General features: G+C 37.3%; 2 protein-coding genes across 2 annotated transcripts in view; one reads left to right on the forward strand and one right to left on the reverse strand.

Moving 5' to 3' along the window:
• The window catches only part of COL5A2 (collagen type V alpha 2 chain), a 116,999-nt gene extending 91,114 nt beyond the window's left edge, over positions 1–25,885 (forward strand). The window contains exons 36-54 of the mRNA XM_048058465.2: positions 587–640; positions 755–808; positions 1,902–1,955; positions 2,768–2,875; positions 2,975–3,028; positions 3,231–3,284; positions 4,263–4,424; positions 4,526–4,633; positions 5,610–5,717; positions 5,872–5,925; positions 6,252–6,359; positions 6,493–6,546; positions 7,863–7,970; positions 8,906–8,959; positions 9,654–9,761; positions 11,304–11,595; positions 12,552–12,739; positions 13,308–13,532; positions 14,450–25,885. Coding sequence (XP_047914422.1) covers positions 587–640; positions 755–808; positions 1,902–1,955; positions 2,768–2,875; positions 2,975–3,028; positions 3,231–3,284; positions 4,263–4,424; positions 4,526–4,633; positions 5,610–5,717; positions 5,872–5,925; positions 6,252–6,359; positions 6,493–6,546; positions 7,863–7,970; positions 8,906–8,959; positions 9,654–9,761; positions 11,304–11,595; positions 12,552–12,739; positions 13,308–13,532; positions 14,450–14,596 — 2,094 coding nt within the window. The 3' untranslated portion in view covers positions 14,597–25,885. The remainder of the gene's footprint in view (positions 1–586; positions 641–754; positions 809–1,901; positions 1,956–2,767; positions 2,876–2,974; positions 3,029–3,230; positions 3,285–4,262; positions 4,425–4,525; positions 4,634–5,609; positions 5,718–5,871; positions 5,926–6,251; positions 6,360–6,492; positions 6,547–7,862; positions 7,971–8,905; positions 8,960–9,653; positions 9,762–11,303; positions 11,596–12,551; positions 12,740–13,307; positions 13,533–14,449) is intronic.
• Positions 25,055–26,850, reverse strand: part of COL3A1 (collagen type III alpha 1 chain) — a 51,404-nt gene continuing 49,608 nt past the window's right edge. The window contains exon 51 of the mRNA XM_013178763.3: positions 25,055–26,227. Within this exon, the coding sequence (XP_013034217.1) occupies positions 26,081–26,227 (147 nt within the window). The 3' untranslated portion in view covers positions 25,055–26,080. The remainder of the gene's footprint in view (positions 26,228–26,850) is intronic.

A 26,850-nucleotide genomic window follows, 5' to 3' on the forward strand; every position in this document is an offset into this window, starting at 1 on the left:
CCAGAAGTAGTATGTTAATTTGGGATTCTAAATATTCAAGAAAGCTAGTGCTGTATGATCATCAAATGTAGTTGATTGGTTTGGACAGAGAGATTGGAACCTATTTGCCTAACTCCCCCATGAAGAGAAGAAGGAAACTTTTGAGGAGTGTGCAAGATATATATGAAACTTTAAAAGTAACGATAGAAACTTTAAAATTAAAGAGTGAAATACTAGCATAAAAGATATAGTCTGCTTCTTGTAAGTTGGTGAAAAATGACTTCATTTCCTCTTGAGAGGGACAAATGAAGCCAGAGCTGTTTTTTATCATTGGCCTTATCTATAAATGCTGCAAAGGAGAAGATGAATTTAGTGAAGAAAGAGAGAATGAGGGAAAGCAAGGTTATTGAGATATGCAATTTTGGTTACTGGGAAAGGAAACGCTAGTAAATTTTAGATAAAGAAGACCGATAATTATTCAGAAATAAAGGAGAATTTTAAATGAATGAAGAAGCATATGGAAATAGTAACATATGTAAAGTTTTAAAATAACCATTTTGAATAACCATCATTTTTCTAACTTCTTTCATCTTCATTTGTTCAAAAGGGTCTCCCTGGTCCAATAGGCCCAATGGGTCCAGCAGGTCCCACTGGTGAAAAGGTAGAGATTTTTATGCCATTTCCCTACTGAAGTTTCTAATCATCATGCTTTGTTGAAACTTTTGTTACTCATCAGATAAGTTACTTGGAAACTAACCTTAAATTTTATTTTAAGGGTGAACCAGGTCCTCGAGGTCTAGTTGGTCCTCCTGGCTCTCGTGGAAACCCTGTGAGTAAACATTTGTTTTTTTCCTGGCATAAGTTAAAAAATGTTACCAAGGTACGGCTAATATCTAACTCTGATCCACACTCCAGGTATTTGTATCATTTACTGATATATTTTCCTTTTTCTTCTCCTTTCTTTGTAGCCAAAATCTGTAGTTCCTGTCTTGATGCTGTGCACTTGCAGAAGTATTGCCAGATCCTGTTGCTCTGTCTTACACTTGTTTTAGGGCAATCTTTACATAAAATTACCCTCATGTACCTCAGACCTGAACGTATGACACCACTTTTAATTGTTTAAATCTTTTTAAACGCATGCCCACACCAGATACTACTGTATCCATAAGAATATTTAGATGGAAAAAAGCTCAGAGATGCATCTTATTATTGGATATATCCAATTATGTTAGTTCTTGTCATCTTCCATTTGTGATTTTAGAGATTTTGAGGGTTGGCTTGAATGATTAAAGATTTAGAAGCTTAGCCCTTCTAGATCCTTCATACTGCTTGGAATTGATTATGTCTCTGTCATAAATCAGAACAATCTTAATTCCAGTATAAATTGGAACAGCTTCTACCCCTCTGGGGAGTGCTGGAGCTTGGCAGACTTCAGCTCCCCCATTTCCAAACAAATGGTTTGTGGAAAGCTCAGCTGAAGCAGTGCACAGCCCATTCTGACCTTGTAGAAGAATACACATTTGAATTATTATTATTATTTTTTATTTTTATTTTTTCCCCGATGAGAATGGCAGGTTCCATAGAGCGTATGTTCTTCAGCTAATCCTGCAGCCACTGGAAGTGGTTTGCAGGATTAAGAGCAGAATTCCTCTTAATGCTGTTCTACTGCTTGCACGTGTCTTCCATCTCTAAATTCCAAAAGTTTACATATAGTCTTAAACACATGGAAGATCTTGATGTCATAGTTAACATCCTTTATATTGTGATTAAATGCTCATTTTATTCTGATTAATAGAGCAAGAATGTAATCACACTTATGACGAGAAATGTTTAGCTTCTTTTCTTCTGTATTTATGTGCAAATTTTACCATATATAGAAAGACATTTATGTTAAATACAATTATTCTTAATTTTTTGACCAGGGTTCCCGAGGAGAAAATGGCCCAACGGGTGCTGTTGGTTTTGCTGGTCCTCCGGTATGTGTTTTGTAACACTAATGAGTTTCCTTTAGTCATGCTTTGACTTTAGTTTCTTTCATTATGAATAATACTACAGTGTTCTGGAATGAGTCACAGTTTTGTTTCAAAAAGAGATTTTTTTTTTCCCATCATTATATAAAGTAGAGAAGAGGGCCAATGAATACCCTAGACAGTTGAAAAGTAATTTTGTTGATAAGATTATGTAATTGTTCACCAGATTTCATATCTTCATGAATATGCTATGTTGCTCCTTTGAGATTAAAATGAGGCAAGTTGTAAAGTGTCATCTACTAAAAGTAGAAAAGATTTCCTCCATGACTAGTGGAGGATGGACTGAATTGATGGAGCAAATAGAAAAATTGTGAGCTTTTCAGTGAATACCTCCAAACTTTCCCAGAGTCTAAATATTGTGTGATTCAATCTTTCACAAAAACTTAGGCAACTGCTTTCCCTGATGGGGAAAGAAAAAAGAATGTTTGTTCAGCCTCTTTTACTTTTAGATATGCAATAGGTGTCAAGGAAAATAGAAAATCTAAAGAAATTGAAAGTATTAACTAGCTTAGAAACTATTGTTAATGGAAATACTGATTTCACAGAGTTTTCAGAAAACATATCTGTGATCTGCAGATTGTGGTGAACTGTTAGAGTTCTATTGAGTCGACCCATTGAGCAAATGCACTGTTCTTTGGGCTGATTTGTTCTCCTGTTATTTTTTGACTTCTAGATATTTCTTACAAAATGTCTTTGTTAAGTTAGAAAAATGTGGTATTCTCTGACTTGACGCCCCTTCTAAATACGATCTCTTATAGGGCCCTGATGGTCAGCCAGGTGTGAAAGGTGAACCTGGGGAACCTGGACAGAAAGGAGATGCTGGATCTCCAGGACCACAGGGTCTTGCTGGGTCTCCTGGTCCACCAGTAAGTATAAATAACATAATTGGAGAAACAGTGGCATAGGTTGATCTTGCTTAATTAAAATGTCCTGAGTGTTCACTATCACTCCACGTTTCTTCTTAGGGTCCTCCAGGTGTTCCAGGTCTGAAAGGTGGTCGAGGAACTCAGGGTCCCCCTGTAAGTAGATTTAATTTTTTGTTAGCTGACTGCAGATAATCTAATACTGCAAATTTATGCGACGTGTGTATCATTCCTCATCTCAGATCGTGTTTCACAGTCTGTAACTATAGCATTTGCTCACTAATTCAGTTAAGAAAACTTTAGGCGATCCATGCTATATTTCTTTCAGTAAAGTTGATATTAAAATGTTTTTTTTTAGGGTGCTACTGGATTCCCAGGATCTGCTGGAAGAGTTGGACCTCCAGGACCAACTGTAAGTCAATTGACATATTCCTCATAGGTGTAATTTATAAGCTGGTCATTGAGAAATTGAAGACTAAATAAAGTGGGAAGGATGAAGCAATGTTTAAGGCCTGATGCTATGGAAGAGAGCACTGACTTCTGTGACTGCATGTTTACATCCGACTTTATTAAATAAAATTCATTAGTCTTGGGGTTGATCCAGTGTGTCCAAATTAATGCAGGACTTTTCACTGGGTTAAGTAGGCTTTGGTTAGGCTTCAAGCTATTCAAGCTGCTCTGGTGAGTTAAAACAACAACCTTATCTTCCTGTGCCCCTCCGCTCCCCTTCAATGATGACTGAAGTTAGGAGAGTTTTTGTGAAAGGAAGATGCCTCTTCCAGTTTATCTCGTTACGGAGTTACTCATAAGATCTATTAAAATAAATAAAGTAAGAACACACACACACACAAAATCTCTCATGTCTAAACATTTCTAGAAACACTGTAGTTTTAAAAAAAAAACACCTGTGGATCTGCAAGTGAAAATTCACCTCCACAAAGATGATTTTGTCCAAAATAACTTGCAGCCATTGTTAGTTTATCCAAAGGTAAAGTTTATGGAAAACATATTATAAATGTGAAATTCTTTAAAAGTCTTTGAGAAATTAACAAAGGTGTGTGAAAACAGTTGATATTCGAAAGAATGGGCAAGGAGTTATCTGGCAGCAGTTATACACCAGAGGCTAAAATAAGTGAAATAAAATGTCTTTTAAAGGAGGGAGTTTGGAATGGCAATGGAATGAGGGAGAGGGGTAAAGCTTGGACATAATTTGAAAACCCTGGGAGTCCAGCACAACTGTAAATTGAGATTGTACTAGCTCTGAGCTCTGTCACACTGTGGTCATCCCTTAGAGTGTGCATGTTTATAGTTAATCAAAACACATTCCTTAGAGTTTAATTGTCCTGATTAGGAAAAGGTCCAATGTAATGAGGTATTTTAATCTTATTAGGGAGCTCCAGGACCTGCTGGGCCTATTGGTGAGCCAGGAAAGGAAGGTCCCCCAGGTCTTCGTGGTGATCCTGGTTCTCATGGCCGTGTGGGTGATCGAGGGCCAGCCGGGCCTCCTGGTGGTCCTGGAGACAAGGGTGATGCAGGGGAAGACGGGCAGCCGGTATGTCCTGGTTGTTGTTATTAATTCCCTCTAGGCTTGGTCTTGTTGTATTATTGCTACAGAAATGATGGTAACATCATTTTATCCTTTGTGGATTTCAGGGACCAGATGGCCCCCCGGGTCCAGCAGGAACTACTGGTCAAAGAGGTATTGTTGGTATGCCAGGACAGCGAGGTGAAAGAGGCATGCCAGGATTGCCAGGTCCTGCTGTAAGTAATGACCAAGTTGATATACCAGCCTTGGACATCCTCATGTTTGTGAGTGTGAGAGTATAGTGCACCATAATGTGAGGAGAAGGTTGGAAATCTCCAATTCCTGGAGTGAACGTAGAGAGAATAGTGAATAACTAAATCTCATGAAAATGCATGAGGTGGGAGATTTTGTTTCTGCCATTACTGGATGATCTGATCCTAAATTAAAAGTGGGTAATATGTTAAGACTTCTTGCTAAAATATTCCTATCTGACTTGAAACTAGATCTTTGAAAAAAACACTCCAGACTGTTCATTTAGGTGCCCAAAGGTCACTTGAATGTGAGTAAATATTCTGTAACTGCTATTTCATAAATTGTGAACTATAGTATTCCAAATTGCCATTTGTGCTCTCTTTACTTTCTTCTGGGGTTTATAGATACTTATTGGAAAGCATAATGATCCAGAAGATCAAGTCATTAAATAGAGTATTAATAAAATGATGATATGGAGGACCTGTCACTACCACTTGATCCATAAAGTCAATTTACAGCCAGAAATTATTCCAGGCTAACAAAATATGTTGTTGGTGAGACAGACAAAGGAAAAAAAAGTTACTTATTTCAAACTGCATTACATTTTTGCAGAGTTGGGAAGACCTTGTCTATTGCAGATAAGTCCGTCAGATATATTGACATGTCAAGGCGAGTGTGCGCTTAGAGAGTTGCTACTAGATAAACTTCTTGTGAAGCTTCTAGACAATACAAGCCTATTCAAAAGCGACTAACACAATTGAATTGCTTAAAAATACACATTACATTAAATACATATTCAAAATCTATAAGAAGAACACATTACTTAATTCTCAGTTTTAGGAAACTATGAATGTTGATGGTACTTCAGATTCCTGAATAGTGTTTTATAGTCAGCCTTTTTTCTGGTGCTTTCTTCATTTAGTGATTAAAATTTTGATGTCATATTTCTCATCTATTTAGGGTACACCAGGAAAACAAGGTCCCACTGGGCCACCAGGTGATAAAGGCCCCCCAGGACCTATAGGCCAGTCAGGTGCCACTGGTCCCGTCGGTGAAGCTGGCCCAGAAGTAAGTGTTTGAGCCTAGTAATATACAAAAATGAGTAGTCTAGTGGTTATTCTCCTATACTTGAAGCTAAAGATGGAGAACAGCTTTCTAGTTCTTGTAGAAATGTAAGATTATGGAGCTAATCGATAGCCCTGTATCTGTTTCACAACTGTAGGGACCTGCTGGTAATGATGGTACTCCTGGACGAGATGGAGCTGTTGGAGAACGTGTAAGAATACGTTGTTTTATTAAGTCAATTATGTAAATCTCCATTTTTATTGTTGATTTATAGTGGATTTCTTTTCTTCATTCAGTTAACCGCCATGGAGAAGTTGTTTTAAAAGCATATTATAGCTTTGAATAATAAATATCTCTCAAAGTTGAGGAAACCTTTATAAGAACACCTGCCTCCAGAAACTCAGACTTGAGTTCTTACAGAATGATTATCTTTGTAGATTGCAACTGTGAGAAAATAGATTAGGAATGCTAAAGACTTATTGCTTTGATCTAGTCCAGTCCTCTTCAGATAATTAATATTGAAATTATGCTCTGCAGGGTGATCGTGGTGAACCTGGCCCTGCAGGCTTACCAGGTTCCCCAGGGGGCCCAGGAACTCCAGGTCCTGTTGGCCCTCCAGGAGATGCAGGTCAAAGAGGTGAAACTGTAAGTGATACCTTTTGTTTGTTTGGCTGGTTTTGTTTTGTTTGCTTTGTTTTTAATATTTTGTTTATCAAGAGAAGTATTTTGTCTACTTTTGTACATTGCTTCACGTGTCATCTCTATGCAATCTTTGTAGGGTTCTCGAGGTCCAATGGGTCCCCCTGGTCGTGCAGGAAAAAGAGGTTTGCCTGTAAGTTCTCCACGATCGCTGTGATTTTATCTGAGCTATTTTTTACAGAAATGTGTGTGAGAAACAGAACCCAAATGACAATGCTGAACAGGGCTTCAACTTTTAATGTTCTGACTGCATATGAATACAGGTAGTCTTCTGAACTGTAAAGGTGTACAAATCCGTTTAAGTGCACTGGTGTTTTTACTCTTTCTTTAAAAATACTTTGCAGAGAAATAACAAATGCTTTGGAAGTCTCTCTATTTGGAGTGTGATACTGCCCAGAGGATGGGAGACCTGAGTTAGTAAATTGCTAGAGTCTGTCTGACAATTCAAATTAGGGGTAAAGCAATGAATGCTGAACAAAAAGACAGATTTTACGATCAAAATGGCAGAAATATTAAAAAATCACCTGTTCCTATGAAACTGCCTTGTTCAGCTTATGAGATTCTGACATCAATCCAAACAGAAAAACAAACAAAACCCATCTATTTGTGTTACATAACTTTTTTACAGTCCAAGCTTGGAACAAAAAATGAATTGCAAACTTGAGAAATTCAAAAGAAAGCTGTCCAGTCCCTAAGCAGAAGTCATATGAGAGAAAGGAAAGTTTATTGAGTAGTTAATGATACTGATGCCACTGATCAACTATTTGGAATTTGGCATTGAGAAATTTAGAATGAAATTAAGGATAACAAATATAGAATTGGAAGCAGAAGCCATTTTTTTCCAATGATTCTTGAATTAGTATGAAAAGATTCAACCTATCTAAAATACCAAGAACGAAATTAAGACAGCAATAGAACCAAGCTATTTGTACTGGGGAGCCTGAACACTGTTATCTGCAGTTAGAGAATGTAACTTCAGTTGTACTTTACTCATAATGAAGGCAAAAAGAGCTGCGAGAAGCAAAGTATACAACATGGAGGTTTTCATACTCAAAATAGGTTTTATTGTTACAAGTGTGTGAAAGATCCTTAATACTTCAATCTTGTCCACGATAATCATTTACCATATCCAGTAAGGCAAAGATACTTCGCAATTTCATTATGTAATTTGTTGAGAATCATTATTACAGTTGTTTGTTTTTTTTTTGTTTTCTTTTTTACTCTCTAATGAAACTAAACAGACTAAGTTTACCACACTTGAAATTAAGTATAACAGTTTTATGTAATTATTTCCTTATTCTTTCATAAAAATTAAGATTCCTAGAGCTGCCTCAGCATCACCTTCTTTTTAGCTTTAGAAGTGAAATAGGTCTTAATACAGTGTCTAAAAGAAAATGATTTTTTTTTTTCCCAGTTAAGAATTTTACATTTCATTACTGATTCTTACAGGGTCCCCAAGGGCCTCGTGGTGACAAAGGTGACAATGGAGATCGGGGTGACAGGGGCCAGAAAGGACACAGGGGTTTCACTGGGCTTCAAGGTCTTCCTGGTCCTCCTGTAAGTTGTTTTGTTTATACTCTAATTTTATTTCCTTGGTAGTTAAACCATGTATTAGACACATATCAAAACCAAAAAAAAAAAAAAAAAAACAAAAAAAATCAAAACAAATGAAAAAGCAAGTACACAAGAGCTCCTTTTTTTTTCCCAGTAGGTGTTTATGAGTGGCCTGTCTGTCCGCATTACATTTTTAATGCAATATTACAATACTGCTTCATGGTGAAGTAAACCTGTGCTTTTCAAGATCTGCATTCTCCTCTTCTTGTTCCACTTGCACCAGCCCTGAAAGTGGCCAATCACTGACAGTCTATAATGTGTCAGCACAAGATGGTAAAAAAAAAAAAGTTGGTAGTTTCTGATAATCACATTAGAGTGTGGAATACTTTTTGTCAGTGTATTTGAACACTTTACAGTCAAGAAATCAAATGCAAAATCTCCTGAGGACTATGACTGTCTCTCTCATATTTGTAAGAACTTCATGTTTTCAGTGGCAATTGGTTGGAAATACTATCAAAAACTTAGTTTTTTGACAGTTCTTCACTGATCGTGTTCAAGAGCTGAAAGTTTCAACATGTAGGCAAAGAGTTAAACAAAACAAAACCCAAAGCATCTTTCCAGTTCATAATAGCAGTCAGTTACTCTTTTGTAAGCCAATCTGATTCTGTGTTGTGAAGCACCCGTCTTCTGGAGAAACAACTTTATATATACTTAAGCATCATTCTATATATCTCAGTCATGATTGTTGTAGTTACTGTGTCTTTCTGACAAAAGAGAACAATAAGATGAAAACTGATCAGAAGAGGAAAGGTACTACCCCTTGTTCCTGTATATATAACCTTATTTGTACATAATGTTGTATATCACTCCCTATTTCTGTAAGACTAAAGGAATATACTGTAAATATCACAATGATAATAATAGTTTCTTCTGTTTAGGGCCCTATTGGTGAACAGGGCAGTCCTGGCATTCCAGGCCCATTTGGTCCTCGGGTGAGTATAAGATTTCAGCCTGGAATTTTTCTTGCTTGTTTTTCCTAAGAATAGATTTCTGTTTGGGTTTCATTTTTAGTTTACTGGCTTTTATTGATTTCATTATCGTGTTGATTACCATATCTTTTGCTGAAAGGCATTGCCTTGCTTAATATAACAAGGCATTAACATAAGTGTAGTTTATAGCTAGATAAAAGGTTCAGAATAACTATAGGGCTACAGTCTGCTTATATAGACACTTATGCTACATCTGATGCAAAGCCACATGTGGCGGTTCTGCTTACTGGTATTCTGCCTTTCTTACACCCGCTGGGTATCATTGACCCAAAAGTAAAGGTGAAATATGAATCCTTGTATGTTCCCAAGTGACAAAATGTCTCTGGGTCTGTATACATGTGGGCATACAGAAGCTACTCCAAAGTGTAGCACTTGGAATTGAACTCACTTAAATGTTTTAGGAAAAGAAATACCGTGGATCCAGTGGATATATTGTCTGAGGTGATTAACATTAGAAGAACAGCATTGAAACCGTTTTCTTAATTTTAGAGAAGAAAAAGAGCGATTTTTAAAGTTTGGTAATAGACATAAATGATTGTATTGCTTCCTGAAGAGGTATTGCTTGTAAAAAGGCTGTTTTGTATACAACTGTTATTAAATGCTAAAACAGATTCCTTCCTTCTCTTATTTTGTCTAGGGTCCTCCAGGTCCAGTCGGTCCTTCAGGCAAAGATGGAAGTCCTGGGCCACTTGGGCCAACTGGGCCTCCTGGTGTTAGAGGAAGTGTAGGAGAAGCTGGACCTGAGGTAAGCTGATAGGAATATGGAGGGAAGAGGTTACCTTCACATAATGAGATTTTTTTTGCAATCCATTGCAGCACGTTCTCAAATGTCCATGAGCTCAAGATAAATCATGATACTAGATACAGCTTCTCAGGCAACTAGTTGGGGTAACTATGTATAGGAATCATAAATCATAAAACACGTTATATCATCCCAAGGAGGGTAGTTAGAAAATTAGAGTGGTCTGAGAAAGGGGTGATGTGGATGAGCATGTGAAGAGTTAAAGAATGACGTTGCTTATTTTGGGAGCATGGATAGAAAGATGCCTAAAACAAAGAGCAAGACAGAGGAGGCACTTTCAGCTGTTTTCCTGTCTTGTAAGACAAATATTTATGGTGTTTCCTGTCTTTATTGTGCAAATGTTTACACTATTTCATTTGAATTTCTGTCAGTTATCAGAATTTCCATTTCTGCTGAGGCATCAATATTGCATGAATAGTCTGTGGTAAAGTTTAAGAATAATATGTGTATCCAAATATTTCTTTTGTGTAATGAGGCAATACAAGAAATACTACATACCAATATTTTCAGTTTTCCTTTTAATGGTGACTTGCATGCCACTATTAATTGGAAACAATAAGAAATAAATGTTAAGCATTTCATTTGCCAGATGTAGAGTGTATTAGTTTGGGTGTGTGCACTAGTTTTGGAGCACTAATTAATCTCAAAGGAAATGTTACATTTTGATATACCTTCTGACGCACCAGAGCATCAAACTTACAGTGAAGGTATATTGCAGACTTTCCACTGCCAAGGAGCTCACAGAGCCTGCACGTGGACATATGATGCCTATTGACAGATGTTTTCTGTCTCAAGGCTCAGTTACCTCCCCACATAGCACAGTCCAGATTAACAGAAGGACCTCAAAACCTGCCACTCAGGGATATCTTCTTATTCAGGAAAATACCTGCTGTGCCAAATTAGGATGGTGTGAATTCTGTTTCACATCTTTGGTGACCTGGGGCCAGAAAGCTTAGCGCTACGAAAGAAAAACGTATAGATGGTGCCAAATTTTCCCTCCAGGTTTACCAATTGCAAGTGTGCCTGAGGTGACTCAGGGGAGGCAGGAATTTTAGATTGCTCTAAAAATTACTTGCAGCTGTTTGGGATTCTATGAAGTAAAGCAATTAGGCTGGGGTTTGAGAACAAGGAGGGACAGATGGCTTAAAAAACTGGAATCAAGAGGCCGTTCCTTGATGACTTTTTCCAGCTGTTGTCTGCAAGCTAGAGTCAGAAAAAAATGAGCAAGGTATTAAGACAGTCAGTGAGGACATGAAGCAGAGTGCAGTTCTAATCTCTTCTCAGAGTGTGGTACCTCATGTGCAGTTCTAATCTCTTACCTCTGATCCTGGAAATGTAAACTGCTTACCTATATCTGAATTTTCCTTGCACATCAAGGTGACTGGCCTTGAAGTTTTGCTTGTTTAGTTGCTAGTTTCTATATCATTTTGCCTAGTATTCACTCTGCTGTGCCTCTATTGCCTATTTTTTTTTGTTTTATCTTAGGGTCCACCAGGTGACCCTGGCCCTCCAGGCCCTCCAGGCCCTCCAGGCCACCTCACTGCTGCCATTGGTGACATTATGGGACACTATGATGATGCTATGGCAGATCCACTCCCAGAGTTTACTGAAGATGAAGCAGCTCCAGATGACCACAATAAAACAGACCCAGGAGTCCATGCCACGCTGAAGTCACTGAGCAGCCAGATTGAGACTATGCGCAGCCCGGATGGTTCAAAGAAACACCCAGCACGGACTTGTGATGACCTGAAGCTGTGCCACCCATCCAAGAAGAGTGGTGCGTATAAACACACCACCTTCTGTATGAGCCATATGATTCTGTCTTATTTCTGGTATATACTTGGTCACTGAAAAAAAGTGTAGTACAGATTTTGATGGTCTAAATCAACATTAACACTAAGTACTCAAAAACTTCTCATAAAAATTATTTCTTCTTCCCTATGAAGTATGTATTATGTTGTGCTGCATATTCATTTATTCAACATATATTCAGATGTATTTTTTACATCTGAAATATTTTATACTTCCATGGACTACTAATTCTGAAAGTGTTAGCACAATGGAGTACCACTTACGTGATGGTAGATGCAAGTTGGTACATCAGTTGGGAATAGTGGCTTAATTGTTATTAGCTCAAAATGTTACCTGTGAATTGATGTCCTATGAATGCTTTCCATCCAGAATTCTCTGCTGCTGCTCCATACTGGCAATTCATAGGTGGCAATATTCTAACATGCAAATCAGGAGTTTTCTTAATTAATATGGGTTACCAGTGATAAATCAGAACAGACTGGAAGGTAGAGACAATTTGTTGCAGGCCTTAACAGCTTTTCACCTGTTTCCTGATACGTTGCCTCCAGCATCAACTTAGGAGTGGCTGATATCAGTTCAGAATCTGCAGAAAAAAATATCTTCTAGCATTTTTTGTGTACTTTATGTGCTTGGAGCATCCAGGAGCTTTGAAATGGATTTAAATAACCTTAAACAACTTTCAAGTCTGAATTCCCCAATTTGGAAATATTTGAAATACTTGTCAGCTTTCAGTTAAAGCACCATTATAGTGTATACCCGAAGCACACATCAAAACACACATTGGATTGTCACATGAAAGATATGCATGCTTTTTCTTGTTTTTTGTACTGTCAAGACATACTTTTTCGTATAACTCCCCTGTTATTTCAAGAATCTTAGTGATATAACAGAATTTTATATTTCATTCATTATTCTTTGTAGGTGAATATTGGATTGATCCTAACCAGGGATGTGTTGAAGATGCTATAAAAGTATACTGCAACATGGAAACTGGAGAGACCTGCATTTCTGCAAATCCATCTGCTATCCCACGTAAAACATGGTGGACCAGCAGATCATCTGACTTGAAGCCCATTTGGTATGGCCTTGATATGAACAGGGGATCACAGGTAAATAAATATATTTTATTTCAAGAATTAACTACTGTGAACATTGATTCCTTCTGGTTTAGAATTTCGTCTGCTCTACTGAGAATATTCTGCAACAGTCAGAACATTTTAACTCTTGATTAGACTCAGTTATATACAGTTAGTTGTAATCATACAGAAATTATAGGAAAGAGAGCTGGGAGAAACAATGAAAGAACATCTGATGCAGGATTGGCTATAAATAAACCACTTCTGGTAGATGTTTATTTCTCTTGACCCTAAAAATTCCAGCTTTTTAAACAACCTATTTTAGTAACTCACTATCTTTGTATTTAGGGTGTATATTTACGCTAATATATGATTGAAATCACTGCTGTAATTGTTTAATTGAATTCTATACTTTCTTTCAGAAAGCTCCATACTGCTAAAGTTACAAGTTTTACTTTGTTAATTCTGTCACCTAATCTGTTTTTAAAGAAAATAAAGTTGTTGTCATGTGTGTCATAGTGTTTCAGAAACGTTTATAAAATTTACAAGATCCTAATCAATTTTCATGTAATAAATGGTGATCTATTTCATATCTTCACAGTTTGTATATGGGGATACAGCTGTCACTCAAATGACATTCCTGCGCCTCTTATCAAAGGAAGCATCCCAGAATATCACTTACCTTTGTAAGAACAGTGTTGGGTACATGGATGACCAGACAAAGAACCTGAAAAAAGCAGTAATTCTGAAAGGGGCCAATGACCTGGAGATTAAAGCAGAAGGAAACAGCCGATTCAGATACACTGTGCTTCATGACAGCTGTTCAGTAAGTTCTGTCTTTTTGTCACTTGGTATGGGGTAAAAGGACTTTTGGTTTCTAACAATGGCAGTAATGGCAGTTCTTCCTTAATTTGGAAAAAAAAAAAATAATCCATAGAACAGGGTAACTATAGTGCTGCAGAATTTCACCATGAATTATAGAAGTAAGTGATTGCATAGGTATTTTACTAATTCCAATTTTATATAATAGAAGTCTTCATTATTTAGAGGATATTTATAATTTACTAGTTATTAGTGAGCATATGGAAATAGATATCTTCAGAGTTTGCATTTCCCAATATTAGTTTACTTCTGTGTTAAATCACACAAAGAAGTCAGTTAATTTCAAGCATCTGTCTACCAATTGGGTAGGACTATTGCAGCAATACCCTGGAGAAAATTCATTGGTATTGTGGCTTACTGAATAGGAAAGGAAAATGTTCCCCCCAAAACTTTTTAGTGGCCTTAAAAAACAGAAAGTAGAGGTGGTATAAATTTTGTCAAGTTCAATACCATTCTCGGCCTAGTCCAAGATATACAGCAAAATATGCCTAAAATTTGTTTTGCCTTTTATATATATCAGACTACTCTCTGTACTTTAAAGGAATGTACTTCAAGAATGTGGGTGCAGGTCACACAGATATAAAGAAAAATTTAATATCAAAAAGAACAATCAATCCAGCTTGAGGGAGGAATCCTGCTGTCAGTCGGAAAGATCTGTTCATCACTGTAAAAGAAAGACATACGCATTTTAAAATAATCGAGGTGCAGTGCAGAAGGGGATGCCGTTACTCAGCAGAGATGCAATGAGATAATTCTGAAATATCTCGGACAATTGACTCACCAGCTGGAATTCAGGCTGTTTCTCAGATGAGATTTGGACTAATTCCCCCTCCTCCCCCCCCCCCCCTTTTTTTTTTCCAGAAACGTAATGGGAACGTGGGCAAGACTGTCTTTGAGTACAGAACACAAAATGTGGCACGCTTACCTATCATAGATATTGCACCAGTGGACGTTGGCAGCACTGACCAGGAATTCGGAGTTGAAATTGGGCCAGTTTGTTTTGTGTAAGAGGAAGGGGGGAGATTAACACACTACCCAGCCACAGCAGCAATTAAACACATGAACTTAGACTGATTGAAGTTAATCCTGAGACTCTTGAAGTAATGGCTGATATTGGATCAGCATTGTATATACAGTTCTTGTTAAATGCCCGGCCTCCTTTTGAATATTTATTTTACTTATAAACGTTCCGTTTTAAATGATTGAAACCAACTTTTTAGTACAACAGTACGGTTTTAAGAGAACTGATGACCACCTTTTAAAAATTACATGAATATTTGTCCTTGCTTTTGTTTCAGATAACTTCAGAATTTACAGGTATTCAAAATAGATAGTTTTAATGTGGGACTATGTAAGGCTCTAATAATTTCTTTCGCTTGGATGCATACTGAATAACAGAAAAGTAGAGCACTTTTGTGAACTGTTGGCAATATTTCAATCATATCTACTCTCTCTACCCCAGTTTATCTTCCTGTGGTTGCCAGTGTGTTAGCCATTCACAGATATCTGTCTCTTGTAGAAGAAAATCTCTCAGACAAAATCATCTGAATCTGGCATTGTCTTTCCTGCACTTTCCTATATAATAGTCTGCTCATAAGAGTATTCCACAGCCATGATTAATTTATGAAGCAAAAATACTACTGGGGTAAATACAAGATTTCAGTAGAGGTGTCCCATATATTAAATTGTAAGGCCTGATTTCACTTCTCACAATGTATCTGTGTAATTCCATTAAATTATTATTAAGCTTCAAAATACATTTTAAACCCAATACTTGTCGATTTTCCAATACTTGCCCATCTAATAAGCCATTACATATCAAATTATACCAGTGTCTTATATATGGTGCCAATTTATGTATGTTGGAAATCATTCACATGTATATCAGACCAATTGCTAATAAAGAAAAAGAAAATTTATTGGTTTTAGCTGACATCCAGACATGCATCACCAGTAATTTTGTCTTACTGGTCTTGAGCTGTCAAGGCAAGAAAATTCCATCATTTCTTAGCATGAGCTACCTCATCTCTGGAAGTTGGGATGCATTTAATATTCCTATTTTTATTTTAGATATTAAAAGGTGCTACGCTTCTGTTATTATTTCGAGAAAGGAGATAGGCAGGGCAAAAACAAACAAAAAGTGATGGTGCTAAATGACTCTGTAGAAGGCCGATGAAATAAAGATGCTGACTGTCAATGTCATTTTCAGAGTTTAGCTGTTAGGCTTACGGTGTTTGAGAGAACAATGTTGCAGTGCATTTATTTGTTGGTCATGCAGTATATAAAATGTTTTGTACCACCAGCATGCTTTATTTTGTAAAGTATGTTGGTACAAACTTACGTAGTTTTTTTTTTTTATTATTATTATTTCTTTATTGCATCTGTGCTCTCCAAGTTTTTTGTTTGTTTCTTTAAAAAAAAAAATAAACAGCTGGGGCCATCCCTAAAGAAAGTCATGCACATAGCTTTATTCATGTATCTTTGCAAAGCATTTAATTAAATACATGCTTCTCGCTATGGAAGTGGTTTCCTTTTTGTAGAATTCCTTCCAGTGTGTCCCATATCAGTTTGTTTCCAAAGTAAAAATAGAAGTATTTAACTTTTGTTGTGTTGCTGTTTGAAAAACTCCTTTGCAATGCGTTCACCTGAAGTATTTTACACCAAAGAATATGAAAGTATATTGAATAATACTTTGTGACAGTTTTCACAAGGTAGGTGTCGATTTGTTTGGAGTAGTCACAAGAACTACTATTAAGGCTGCCAAACTTGTGTTGTCTGAGACACCAGAGATTTGTATTTTTTATTTGAGTCTGAGCAAAATGTGATTTATCTGATTCCAAGTGTCAATGTAAGTTATCTCTGACAGAAAACAGTTTCTGGACAACCCATAAAGTTGCACTTTATTAAGGCAGGCAAGAATTTGTTTGTTTCCTCCTGAAAGGGCAGGAGCTTTGGAAGTTCCCTTATTGTCCGTAGGCACATCCATAGGAGTTGGGAGTCGTCAGATTCATGCTGTCATTATCTGTTGTTTTATTACAAATGCTGGAACACTTAGGACTTCTTTTTTACTATTATGAAATGATTTCTGTTAATATGTGGCTCAGGAGTCAGCATATCATATTGTAGCCTTAAGAAATGTTTAGATAATATTATCTACAGGGAATGATCTGAGGTATGACGGCTCACTCCAACATGCTTGGGGAAAGGTAGATATCTGATGGTGATGATCGTGTCTCTAAGGGACATTTATCCAGAAGCACAAAGTAAAGAACACGTGGAGGGTAAAAGCACGTTTGAAAGTTTTTTGTTGTTGTTGTTTTTTTTAATTTGTGACTTTCATCATCAGAATATCATAATCCATGATTAGTATAAATGTTTTGCGAGGTTGTTGAAGGAGAAGAGTAGCTAATTGTAAGGGATATATGTTTTCTTTCTTTTCAAGTCTCTCTCCTTGCATCTTTATTTCCATACAAAATGCACAATATTTCCTCAGGAGGGTGCCTCAAGCACAGAAAGAGAGCTTTGACTAGGAAGCACCCTAAAATAATATTTTGTAAAATACATCATTGGAGAATTGCTGAGGCAAAGCCTTGAAGTGTGAGCTCTCAGGAAACCAAAATAGTTAACTTAAGAGTCTTTGTAATGCAAATAGTCGGACATGCTTTTTTTCTGCTCTGGAATAGCAATGTCTGTTTTGTACATGCGTATTACCTCTCTTTTATTGTTTAAACTTTCCCCAAGTAATGTAGAACCTTTTTAAGCATGGAAAAAAAAAAAAAAAAAGGTGGGGGAGTGGATGGGAGGAGTTGGGGCAGGATGCTTGATGCTTGATGCTGCTTGATGTTACTTTTCTTCTCATCTGGCCACGTGGCATATCCTTGTATAAATGCAGATTTAATTCCATGAATGTAGAATGAAAGAGCTGATAATTTGCAAAACGCTGATTTGCTTCTAAAATAGCATTAATCAAATATTAGCTATTTAGGGCATTTAGTGCAATTCTCCTGTCTTTTTTGCTAATGGCCTCAGGGATGATAGAAAAGATACTTTAAAACAGTTATGGCAGTAAAATGTCAGAGGCTGCATTTAAATCAATTTTATAATTAAAAGAATTGGTTATTGTTCTGCTTTTCATAACTGCCAGCCCCGCAGAGTGCTGTCCTCGGTGAGAAAGGAACCCCAGTGTTTCCAGTAGCTGACACCTCCCAATAGCAGCTGTACAGCAGTAGTGTGGCAAATAGTCACTAAAATCTCATCTAGAAGGTAAAATTTTGTTATCCACTACTCACAAATTGGCACTTTACTGTATGCTGAGAATGGTGGAGTTGATGATACAATAGTTTAGCTTGAATGTTTAGAGAAAGACCTAATTGGATTATTATTATTTTTTTTAATTTGATTTTAACCAACTTGTCTGGATTGTTCTTAAGCTCGTATCATCACTGCTAAGCTTTTATCCCCGTGTCACTGAACTGTAGCTATAAAATATGCGACTTGACTCTGTGCAATTGTGCAGCTTATTATAGGCTTGAGACCAAGAAGAGCTTGTCTGTTGTGAGGGGCCTTTTCAGTGCAATGGGATCCCATCCTTTTTAATATCTCACTGAGAAGAAAAAAGCAGCCGAGTAAGGAAAGGAGCAGCTTTGGTCTGTGGCGCTATGAGTTCTTTAACTTTTCACCTTTGGGGCTTTGATTCTATACGACAGAATCCATTTTGGATGTCTTTTCTTGAGCAGTGACTCCTAACACTGATGACTTTTATGGAGTATTTAACTTAGATTTTTACAAGTTAAATCTTTGAGCGAATATTTTCATTCTGAGGTATGAAAAAATGTGAAAGATCTTTCAGATATGTTCAGTGGGCCTTGAAGGGTCTGGCAAATATTCCCAGAGATGAAAAAGTGTATTTCTCTGCAAGCATAATGTACAAGGAGTTGAGATTCAAGTATCGCTGAGCCTATTCTTATTTTGCTGTTGACTAGTTTTAGTAAGCTTTCATCTTATACTTTGATAGGAGTTTAATTATGCTTTCTCCAAGATGTTTTCCTTTACTGCTGCTTGACATCTTTTCCTAATTTATTGGGAGCGGTAAGGGTCACGGAGAAGGACTGATCGTGGTGCTACAGTTTATTGAGCATATCAGTCAACTTGCCCAGTGGTTTGGCTGGGCGATATTAATACTGCTTTGTATACTGTATAATGAATTTTTTGATTTTTTTTTTGATTTTTTTTAATTAATATTATAGCTTTTTAAAAAACAGTGCTCTTATTCCTTCTGTATTTCCTGATGAGCCCAGCTCTGGATGCATGTGTCAAGTGTGATCAGAGCCTCCTCACAGACAGCTCTTTATATTGAGCAGTTCTGTATGCTTAATATGTGCGGCAGAAAAGGAATTGATGGTTTAATCCTGCCTGAATAAGAGCGGTTTTTTGGCTTGCATTTTTGGATGTATGCACCTCAGTTATAGAGTGACTGTGAAAAGGAGTTTACTTTTAGCATGAACCGTTTGCCCTTTTAAAAGGCAGCTTAAGATATCTCCCCTCCACTGTCCTTCCTTACAGACCTTTTCAATTCTCCCTGCTCTGGCACCGCCCTCTAGCTCGGTGGTTACTCTCGTCTCTGGGTGTATGGGACCAGAAGTTCAAATCTCATGTCCTCTCCCTCTCAAGCTCCTTCCTTAACTATTTGTTAGCTTCTTAGTAACTACAATAAACATTTGACTTTAAGTTTTCAATGCTGAAATCATTCTGTAGAGTACCAGGGTACTACACAGCAGTAGAAGAATGCACCAAGCAACGTGGAAATTTAAGAAAGGAAATTTGATAGCGTTGTATCTAGAGGCAACACAATCAAAGTCTGCAGAGCATAGCAATCAAAGAGAGGAGAATGAGGAAAAGCTTTTCTCTGTGAAGGCAAGTAAAGAGTCTAAAAATGGATTAAAAGCAAAATGTATTATTTTTCTTATTACTGCTGGGTATGGGCCCTGAGGTTTATTTTATCTTCTGTAGTTGGCTGAGATTGAGCAAAGCAGTTACTAGACTGGTAAATGTGGGAAGAGTATTGCACGCTGAGAGGTGACACGGTTGAAGAATATGAGGTATGTGTGGGAAATTAGAAAAATAAAGAAGAGTTTGAAGCTCTAATCGCAGAATTGAGTTTGGAAGGGAGCACCTGAGAACACCTAGTCCAAGCCCCTGCTCAAGAAATCATCTATATTAGATGTCCAGTCAGGGTTTGAGTGTCTCTGTGGGTGGACACTGGGAAACCTGTACCAGTGTTTGAACACCATCACAGTAAAAAATAAAAAATAGTAGTAGTCTGGCTCCCTCATCTGCATTCCCTCCCATCAGCTATTTATACACATGAATGTATAAATTCCCCAGAGCCCCAGGCGAGCCTTCTGCAGGCCAAACAGTCCCAGCTCTCTCTCCTTCTCATATGAAAGATGCTCCAGTCCCTTCATCATCATTGTGGTCCTGTGCTGGACTCATTGCAGTAAATCCGTATTTCTCCTGTACAGGGGAGCCCAGAACTGAACACAACGCTCTAGGTGTGAGCTCAGCAGTGCTGAACAGGCAGGCAGGATCACTTCCTGTGACCTGCTGAATTTGATTTAGTTTAGTCAAATATCCCTTGGAAGGCTCTCAGAATTTCAGATGAGATTCCAGAGGGAATTCCCAGTTCTAAAACTGGGTAAAAAATTATTTGAATCCTACATGAAATTTAAGAAAGTGATTAGGATTTTCCAGACAGCAGAACCCGCTATACAAAGGTGGCCTTCAGCAGCCTTTTGCTCAGAAATGTGCAAGGTTTTAAAATAACAGGTAAGATAATTTATCTACTCACTGACTAAATCTCTCAATCTACAGATTAAATTTTTTTTATTATTTTTTTCAGGAAAGGGAGGATACACTAAAGGCTTAATACTTGCTAGACAGTTGGACTCAATGAGAGAGGCTGTATTTATAATAATAATAGTAAAAAATGGCAGTCAGGAAGATATCAAAACAGATGCAAAACTAATAGCAGAACTAAATGTGAATGTAGAAATAGCAATGCAAAGAAAAAGATTCCCCATCAAGCAGGAAAATACCATACAGAAAACAAGGTAAAAATTATAATAAAAACTGACGGTGTTATCACACACTCCTCACGACAAAAGGTAAAACCAAACCATCAGTTCAATACTTTAAACAGAAATGCTAAAGAAAATGTGGAGCCATAGACCCGGTTAGTGTGTTTATGCTAGAAAAAATATGATTTTGATTCTGGATTACTGTGTCCAGTAGATCATTATTTTATTGCTATGAGTTTAAAGATTTTGTTAAAGCCCGTGACTTCATGCAGTCATAGATATGGGTACCATAAAGTTAGATTCAGTTTCTTAAAAAGTATAATATCTTTAGCCTACATGTTTTACTTGTCTTGTAGTTCAGTAATTTAGCTACTGTTAAAATTGGAGGTAATGCTTATTAATGTATCAAATAGCATGAGAACCATTATGAATATAATGAGTTATGATTAAGAGCCCTTGACTGCCCCAAAAGCATATGTATGGTTGCAAAGGGAAAACCAAGTACAAAAGACCAGCTTTCTTGTGAAGTTGTTACTCACTCCTAGGAGCTGATTATAGGAAAAATAAAATATCTTTAGGAATAGATAAAGAAACCATTGTTTGTTCGTTTGTTTTTCCATGAGCAGAATAAGAAAGGGCACAGTGTCAAACATGAGGAACAGGACATACTGTGGTAAAGCCAGTGAGTTTTGGGGAGGACCTGAGCAGAATGATGCAAAGATTAAAACTGAGATGCTTTATATGTGTACCCAATATAGGAGAAAATTCAGAGAGACTAATTGCTAGTATACCTCTTGTGCTATCATGTATGCTTTACCATTTGTTGGGAGAAGATCTGGGAAAGTACTAAGGTATCGTGCAACATTCTAACTGAACCTAAAGCTATAGAGGAGTTGCTTTCTATTCTGTCCCCTGCACCTTAATTTCTTGCACATTTTTGTTTCCTTGTGGTTAGAATAAGAAATCATCTTTTTATAAGTTCTTGCTCAAGGTTTCTCTAACTAATAATATTTCATAATCATTACAATCTATTGTGTTCTCAGTTTTGAAGATGGAGCACTATCAAATGTTTCTATTGCAGACTTTATTCCTTAATTGAGATATAGTGATGCATCCTCCAGAGAAAACTGCAGCCTTATTTAGGAATGTAAGTGCAGAAAAAACATGCAAGTTTGTGTCTGACAAAGCATCAAAGAACTGCCCTTTGACCTTAGTCAGCTGAGTCAAAAATCCAGCTGGTTGTAATAAAAGAACACTTTTGTAGTTCCGGAACCTCCAGTCAAATAGTTTTCCCTGTATGGTAGGGAGCAATCTTCCCAGAGACACAGGAACACAACATTCACGGAACATTGTGACAACTATAGGATCCATCATGGTAATTTAGGAACCTCTGTCCTCTAAGGAACATATATTATTCTACATAAAAAATGAGTAAACCCAAAGCATTTACTGCTGCCTTATCAACTCAGCCATTTCCTGACAGCAGTCCTATTCTCTGCCTTGCAGATGCAACCAAACGAACAAGGAAGCATCAGTAGGCTTTTTTGGGTACCTTGGAGGTACTGTAACAAAGACAGTAAAGCTGAAATGTGAGTCATGACAGGAACATTCACAAAACCCCTGAGGAATTGGGACTTGTTAACTGTGTTCTTAATGGATATGAACATGGACCTGAAATTCAGCAACAAAATGCAAGCTTTGATCCTTAATCCAGAGGTGTCCATGGCTAAATGTAAGCTGAAAGGAGACTATGCAGTTTATCTCGTGAATCTCCTCTGGCAGTGATAGAGCAATTTTGAATGAGCATAGCTTTGTCACGGGCAACGTGGGGGAAAAGAAAAGAGGATGGCCGCAGACCTGCTAGGCAGGAGATGTCACAAGCAGAGTGGCTGATGTGATGGGAAAGCAGCAGGGCAGGTTACAGTCAATGCTTCCAGAAGACACCCTTTAAGCTGTAGTTATTTCAGGACAAAGTATGGGTAAGAAGACAAGAGCATCAGGAGTTTTTTCTGTGAGACTTAATTCATCCTGGAGTGGCAATCCCTCAGCACGGAGCGGATGACATCTTACCTCCTCATGGTAAGCAGGTGGGCAGAAACAGCTGAGAAGATGTTATGCTGAGAAGGTTCCCTATCTCCCAAAATATCCTTCAAAATATCTTTCTCAGTACTTTAAATCTAGGTTTGTAGATTGTCGTTAAGATCTTGAGATATAATTACAACCACATGCTGAATTAAAATGCTAAATATGAGGAAAAAGATTTCATACACTTCTGCAGCCTAGGATTTGTGCAACAAGTGCCTCCTTACTCACAGTTCTGGAAGAGAAGCACTTAATTTAAAAATCATAACCTGTCAGACCTGATTTCTTTCCTGTGCTTTCTAAGGTGACAAGACATTTATATGATTTTTCAAAGAGCCACTAAGGTTTCTGACTTGGTTGAAATGGGTGTGTTATCCATTGCAAGCAAAACATTCCTATTTGGTGACCCTAGTACAAATTGAAATTTATATACCAAATGAAGACATGCTTGAATATGTGCTAAAATCAATTTAGAGCTTGAAAGCAAGTGTTGGTGTTTCCGTGCATCTTTGAAAGTTCTCTAATTGTTGTAACCTCTGCAAAATAGGGTTATTTCCAGAACTGCTGTAGTCTGTGATCTTGATGCGCTCGCTGTCTACAGTGGTGAGTAACGGTGCTGCTAGCCTTAAAGTGTCAGATAAGATTTATTATTGTTGTTGTTGTTGTCATTGTCATTGTTATTATATATATTTACCATGTAAAATAAAAATTGGAGCCTTTTGCAGATTGATACAATAAGAGTAAGAAATGGGACTAGAAAGCTAAGTCTTTCAAAGGCTATCCTTATTTTCTAGGATAACTCTTTTTTATTAATGCGGTCTATTTCATATTTCCCTTGTCTCAAAGGCCTTCCTATAAAAGTGCAGAAGTATCAGAATCAATATTGGCCTAATTAGTGACCTTCTGAAAAAAAATGAAGGTTATTTGAATTAAGTAAATTACTTAGGTTGAGTAACTTAGTCGTCATACACTCAGCTATGGTAGTAATGGAGATTAGAGGCTATTTTTTTTCTGCCATGTTGGTTGAGAACAGGCTTTTCCAATGCATTTTTCCATCAGCTAGCATTCTTACGAACTGCTTTTGTAAAAGTTCAGTTCCAATTATTAGACTTCCCACCATGTAATGTATGTCAGACTAATATTACATGTAATTCTCATCTTCCACAAACAGGAGCTATTTTCATCATAAAATGGGGAGTTTTCCTGTGAGAGCCAATTTTTTTTATGAATTGCTGGCACTATTTTTTTGTGTTGTAAGTACAGTCATGTCTGCATTGATACTGTATTTGTGCTGGCGAAGTCTTCCCAGACCTTCACTGCTCTGGTTCTGTGTGGGCCTGTCCAAATTCTGTGAAACTAGAGCAGGCCAGTGTCTTGGCTCAGCCCCAAGCCTACTGAGGTTTCTTAAAAAACCTTCAGCATTTCTCTACTTATTTTTCCTGCTTGGTCCAATCTAGGAAGTATTTTCAGAGAATGCCAGATCTGCAGTCATCAGTAGGAGCATTTAAGACTTTATAATTTTTTTCCCTTAAGTTTTGTTGTCTGACCTTGTTGTAGGAGGGGCCTTCATCACCCTGGACTCTGAGGTGATGCATGGTGGTGCAGTAATTCTGGCTGTTTTTCCTGGATCCTCTTTCATGCTAAAGACTGAGTCGCATCTATCAGCATCTACCTGTGGGAGAGGTTTCACAGCCAGGATTCTGGTGTGCGGCTAATTTCTTTCTTCTGGCCTGAAGCTCAGACACCATCAAAGTATTGAGGTAATTGCAACTACTTGAGCTTTTGTTAAGGTCAAGGGATGACTGAGCTGTGCATCTCTATCAGCTATAAACAATATGGAGATGCTTAGATTGTCAGCTGTATCAAAATAACCAATGCCACTAGCCTGCACTGTAGAAGACCCTTGGGCCATTTTATTTAAGCAGCCTACAACGGCCTGTTTAGATGGAGGCACAGTTTTGAGGGGAGAAGTAATTAAGCTCTTGTGTTTCCTCCAAACTGAACTGTCTAGGTGCATGGGTACTGTTTTGGTTCTTTCTGTCAGAACTGAATCCAGGCTGATAGGCAGAGAAGTTCACCGTGATTGAAAACATGAGCCTCTGGAAGAAGAGTGGAAAAAGTAAGTCAGAAAATTTCATTGTATGATGCCATAAATTGCATTCCTTAGGATTACAAAGTTCTCCTTTAAGCAAAATTATCTGAGAAAAACAGTTGAAGTAGCACAAGAGTTGTGTCCTACCTTATTAATTTGTTTGAGGAAAAAAGTACAAACAGTAAAATTAAAAAGTCAGTTTTATGAAACAACAAGGAGTTTTATTAAGATATTTTATTATGTGTCTCTGTAAGGAATAGACCAACAACCATATAAAAGCTTACAAAGATGGTTAACCTTCAACACTATAAATGTGTTAATGTGAAAAAAGAAGTTCACAATTTTGCTTTTTTATTGACTTTTACAGAGTGAAGGGAAAAAAATTCTGAGTTATGACATGCCAATGACGATCTTTGACAGGAGACATTTACAATTGCTTTTAATCCTTTACTTTTTTTTTTCTTTTTTTAAAAAAAGCAAGTCAATAACCCTGACTTGCAGAGTTAGGAGTGAAAAAATACATTAGCACCATCATATTAGTCTTTTACACTTCCCTAATTTTAGTGGTCTTGACCAGCAATGACAGGAAAGTAGAGAAGCACCTTTGATAACAGAATACAATCCAACAATAAAATTACGGTGACAACTGCCATTAAGGTATTAAACTCTTAAAATACACTGTACTTTTTCACAGCTAATCAGTACAGAAATAACACAATTTTGTACCAAATGATTCCACTGACTTAAGCAATGGTTTTAATGTGTTTTGACTGATTTGGTGGATTTTTTGTTTTGGTTTGACTCATCAGACATCCCAGTTTCTGTCCATGTTGAGGTAGTTGAAACAGGGAAGTCTTTCTAGCTTTATGGACTGCATCTTAGAAAGAAGGGTAAACTTTGGTACTGGGAGCAATCAGTGCTTTGTAAATTGGCTAACATTCAACTAATAGAACACAGTGTTGTTTTATTAAGTGTTGAAGTTTTATTATAGCACCACGGAGACATGTTCTGAAGATGGAATTTGGTAAAAAAAAAAAAGAGCAAAAAGCATTTTTACTGTACTTTGTGTAATAGCGAAAAAAAATAACCCTTGATATCAAATTAATTTTCCCCCAGAAATTTTGTTAATAAATAACTGGGATACAGATGGTCATCTGTACTAGCTGACAAGGTTAAAACAAAGGAGCACAGTTGGAGTGTGAATCTGTTTGCTGGGGTTTCAGAAAGAGCAGGATCTTCGATTTATAAGAAGCAGACCGGGCCAATGTCCACGCCAAATTCTTGATCAGGACCACCAATATCTATGGGTGCAATATCAACCACAGGCAACCTCATTGTCTTGCGTGTTCTGTATTCAAAGACTGTTTTACCCCATTCACCAGTGTGTTTCTGTGAAATGAAATAGGTAGAAAAATGTTAGAAATCAATGTTGGGCTATATAAAAGTTATCCTATAGTTTACTGCATTTTCTACTTTATCTTTCCATATTAATTTATTCCTTTCAGCATCATAAAAACAGCCCACAATCTCCTTAGAAATTAACACGTTGATAGACATTCTTAATTTCTGGTCAGACGCTTGTGTGGTATTGTGGTGTTTTAGACGTTTCTGCTAAGAATGGATGGGATCCTTGATGACAGTTGGGTACTCTGGAGCAGTGCCCTGACTTAATACTGAAATATGCTTGGTGTGCTGAGAGGTTGTACAAATGGCTACGCAGCTTGGAAAGTTGTTTTGGCCACAGGTAAGAGTGCTAGCAGTAATGAAGTAGCTCTTCATGTTCATATTTTAAAAATGGCCACAAAATGGCTGCAAAGTAGATGCATGCAGGTATCCTTGTATGTTGCTAATCTACAGGTTGTTAGTGTTTTGGGATCCTAGCAGGAGGCAGAAATGGTATCTTGTGTTTAGTATTTGTTACTGAAAAGGCAGCAGATAGTGAGAGATCAGCATGCTCATTTATGTTACTGTTTTTCTCCAGTACTTTCTGCTGCAGCACAGTTGAATATGCA

The sequence above is a fragment of the Anser cygnoides genome, chromosome 6, assembly GCF_040182565.1.
Source record: "Anser cygnoides isolate HZ-2024a breed goose chromosome 6, Taihu_goose_T2T_genome, whole genome shotgun sequence".
NCBI classification, from domain to species: Eukaryota; Metazoa; Chordata; class Aves; order Anseriformes; family Anatidae; genus Anser; species Anser cygnoides.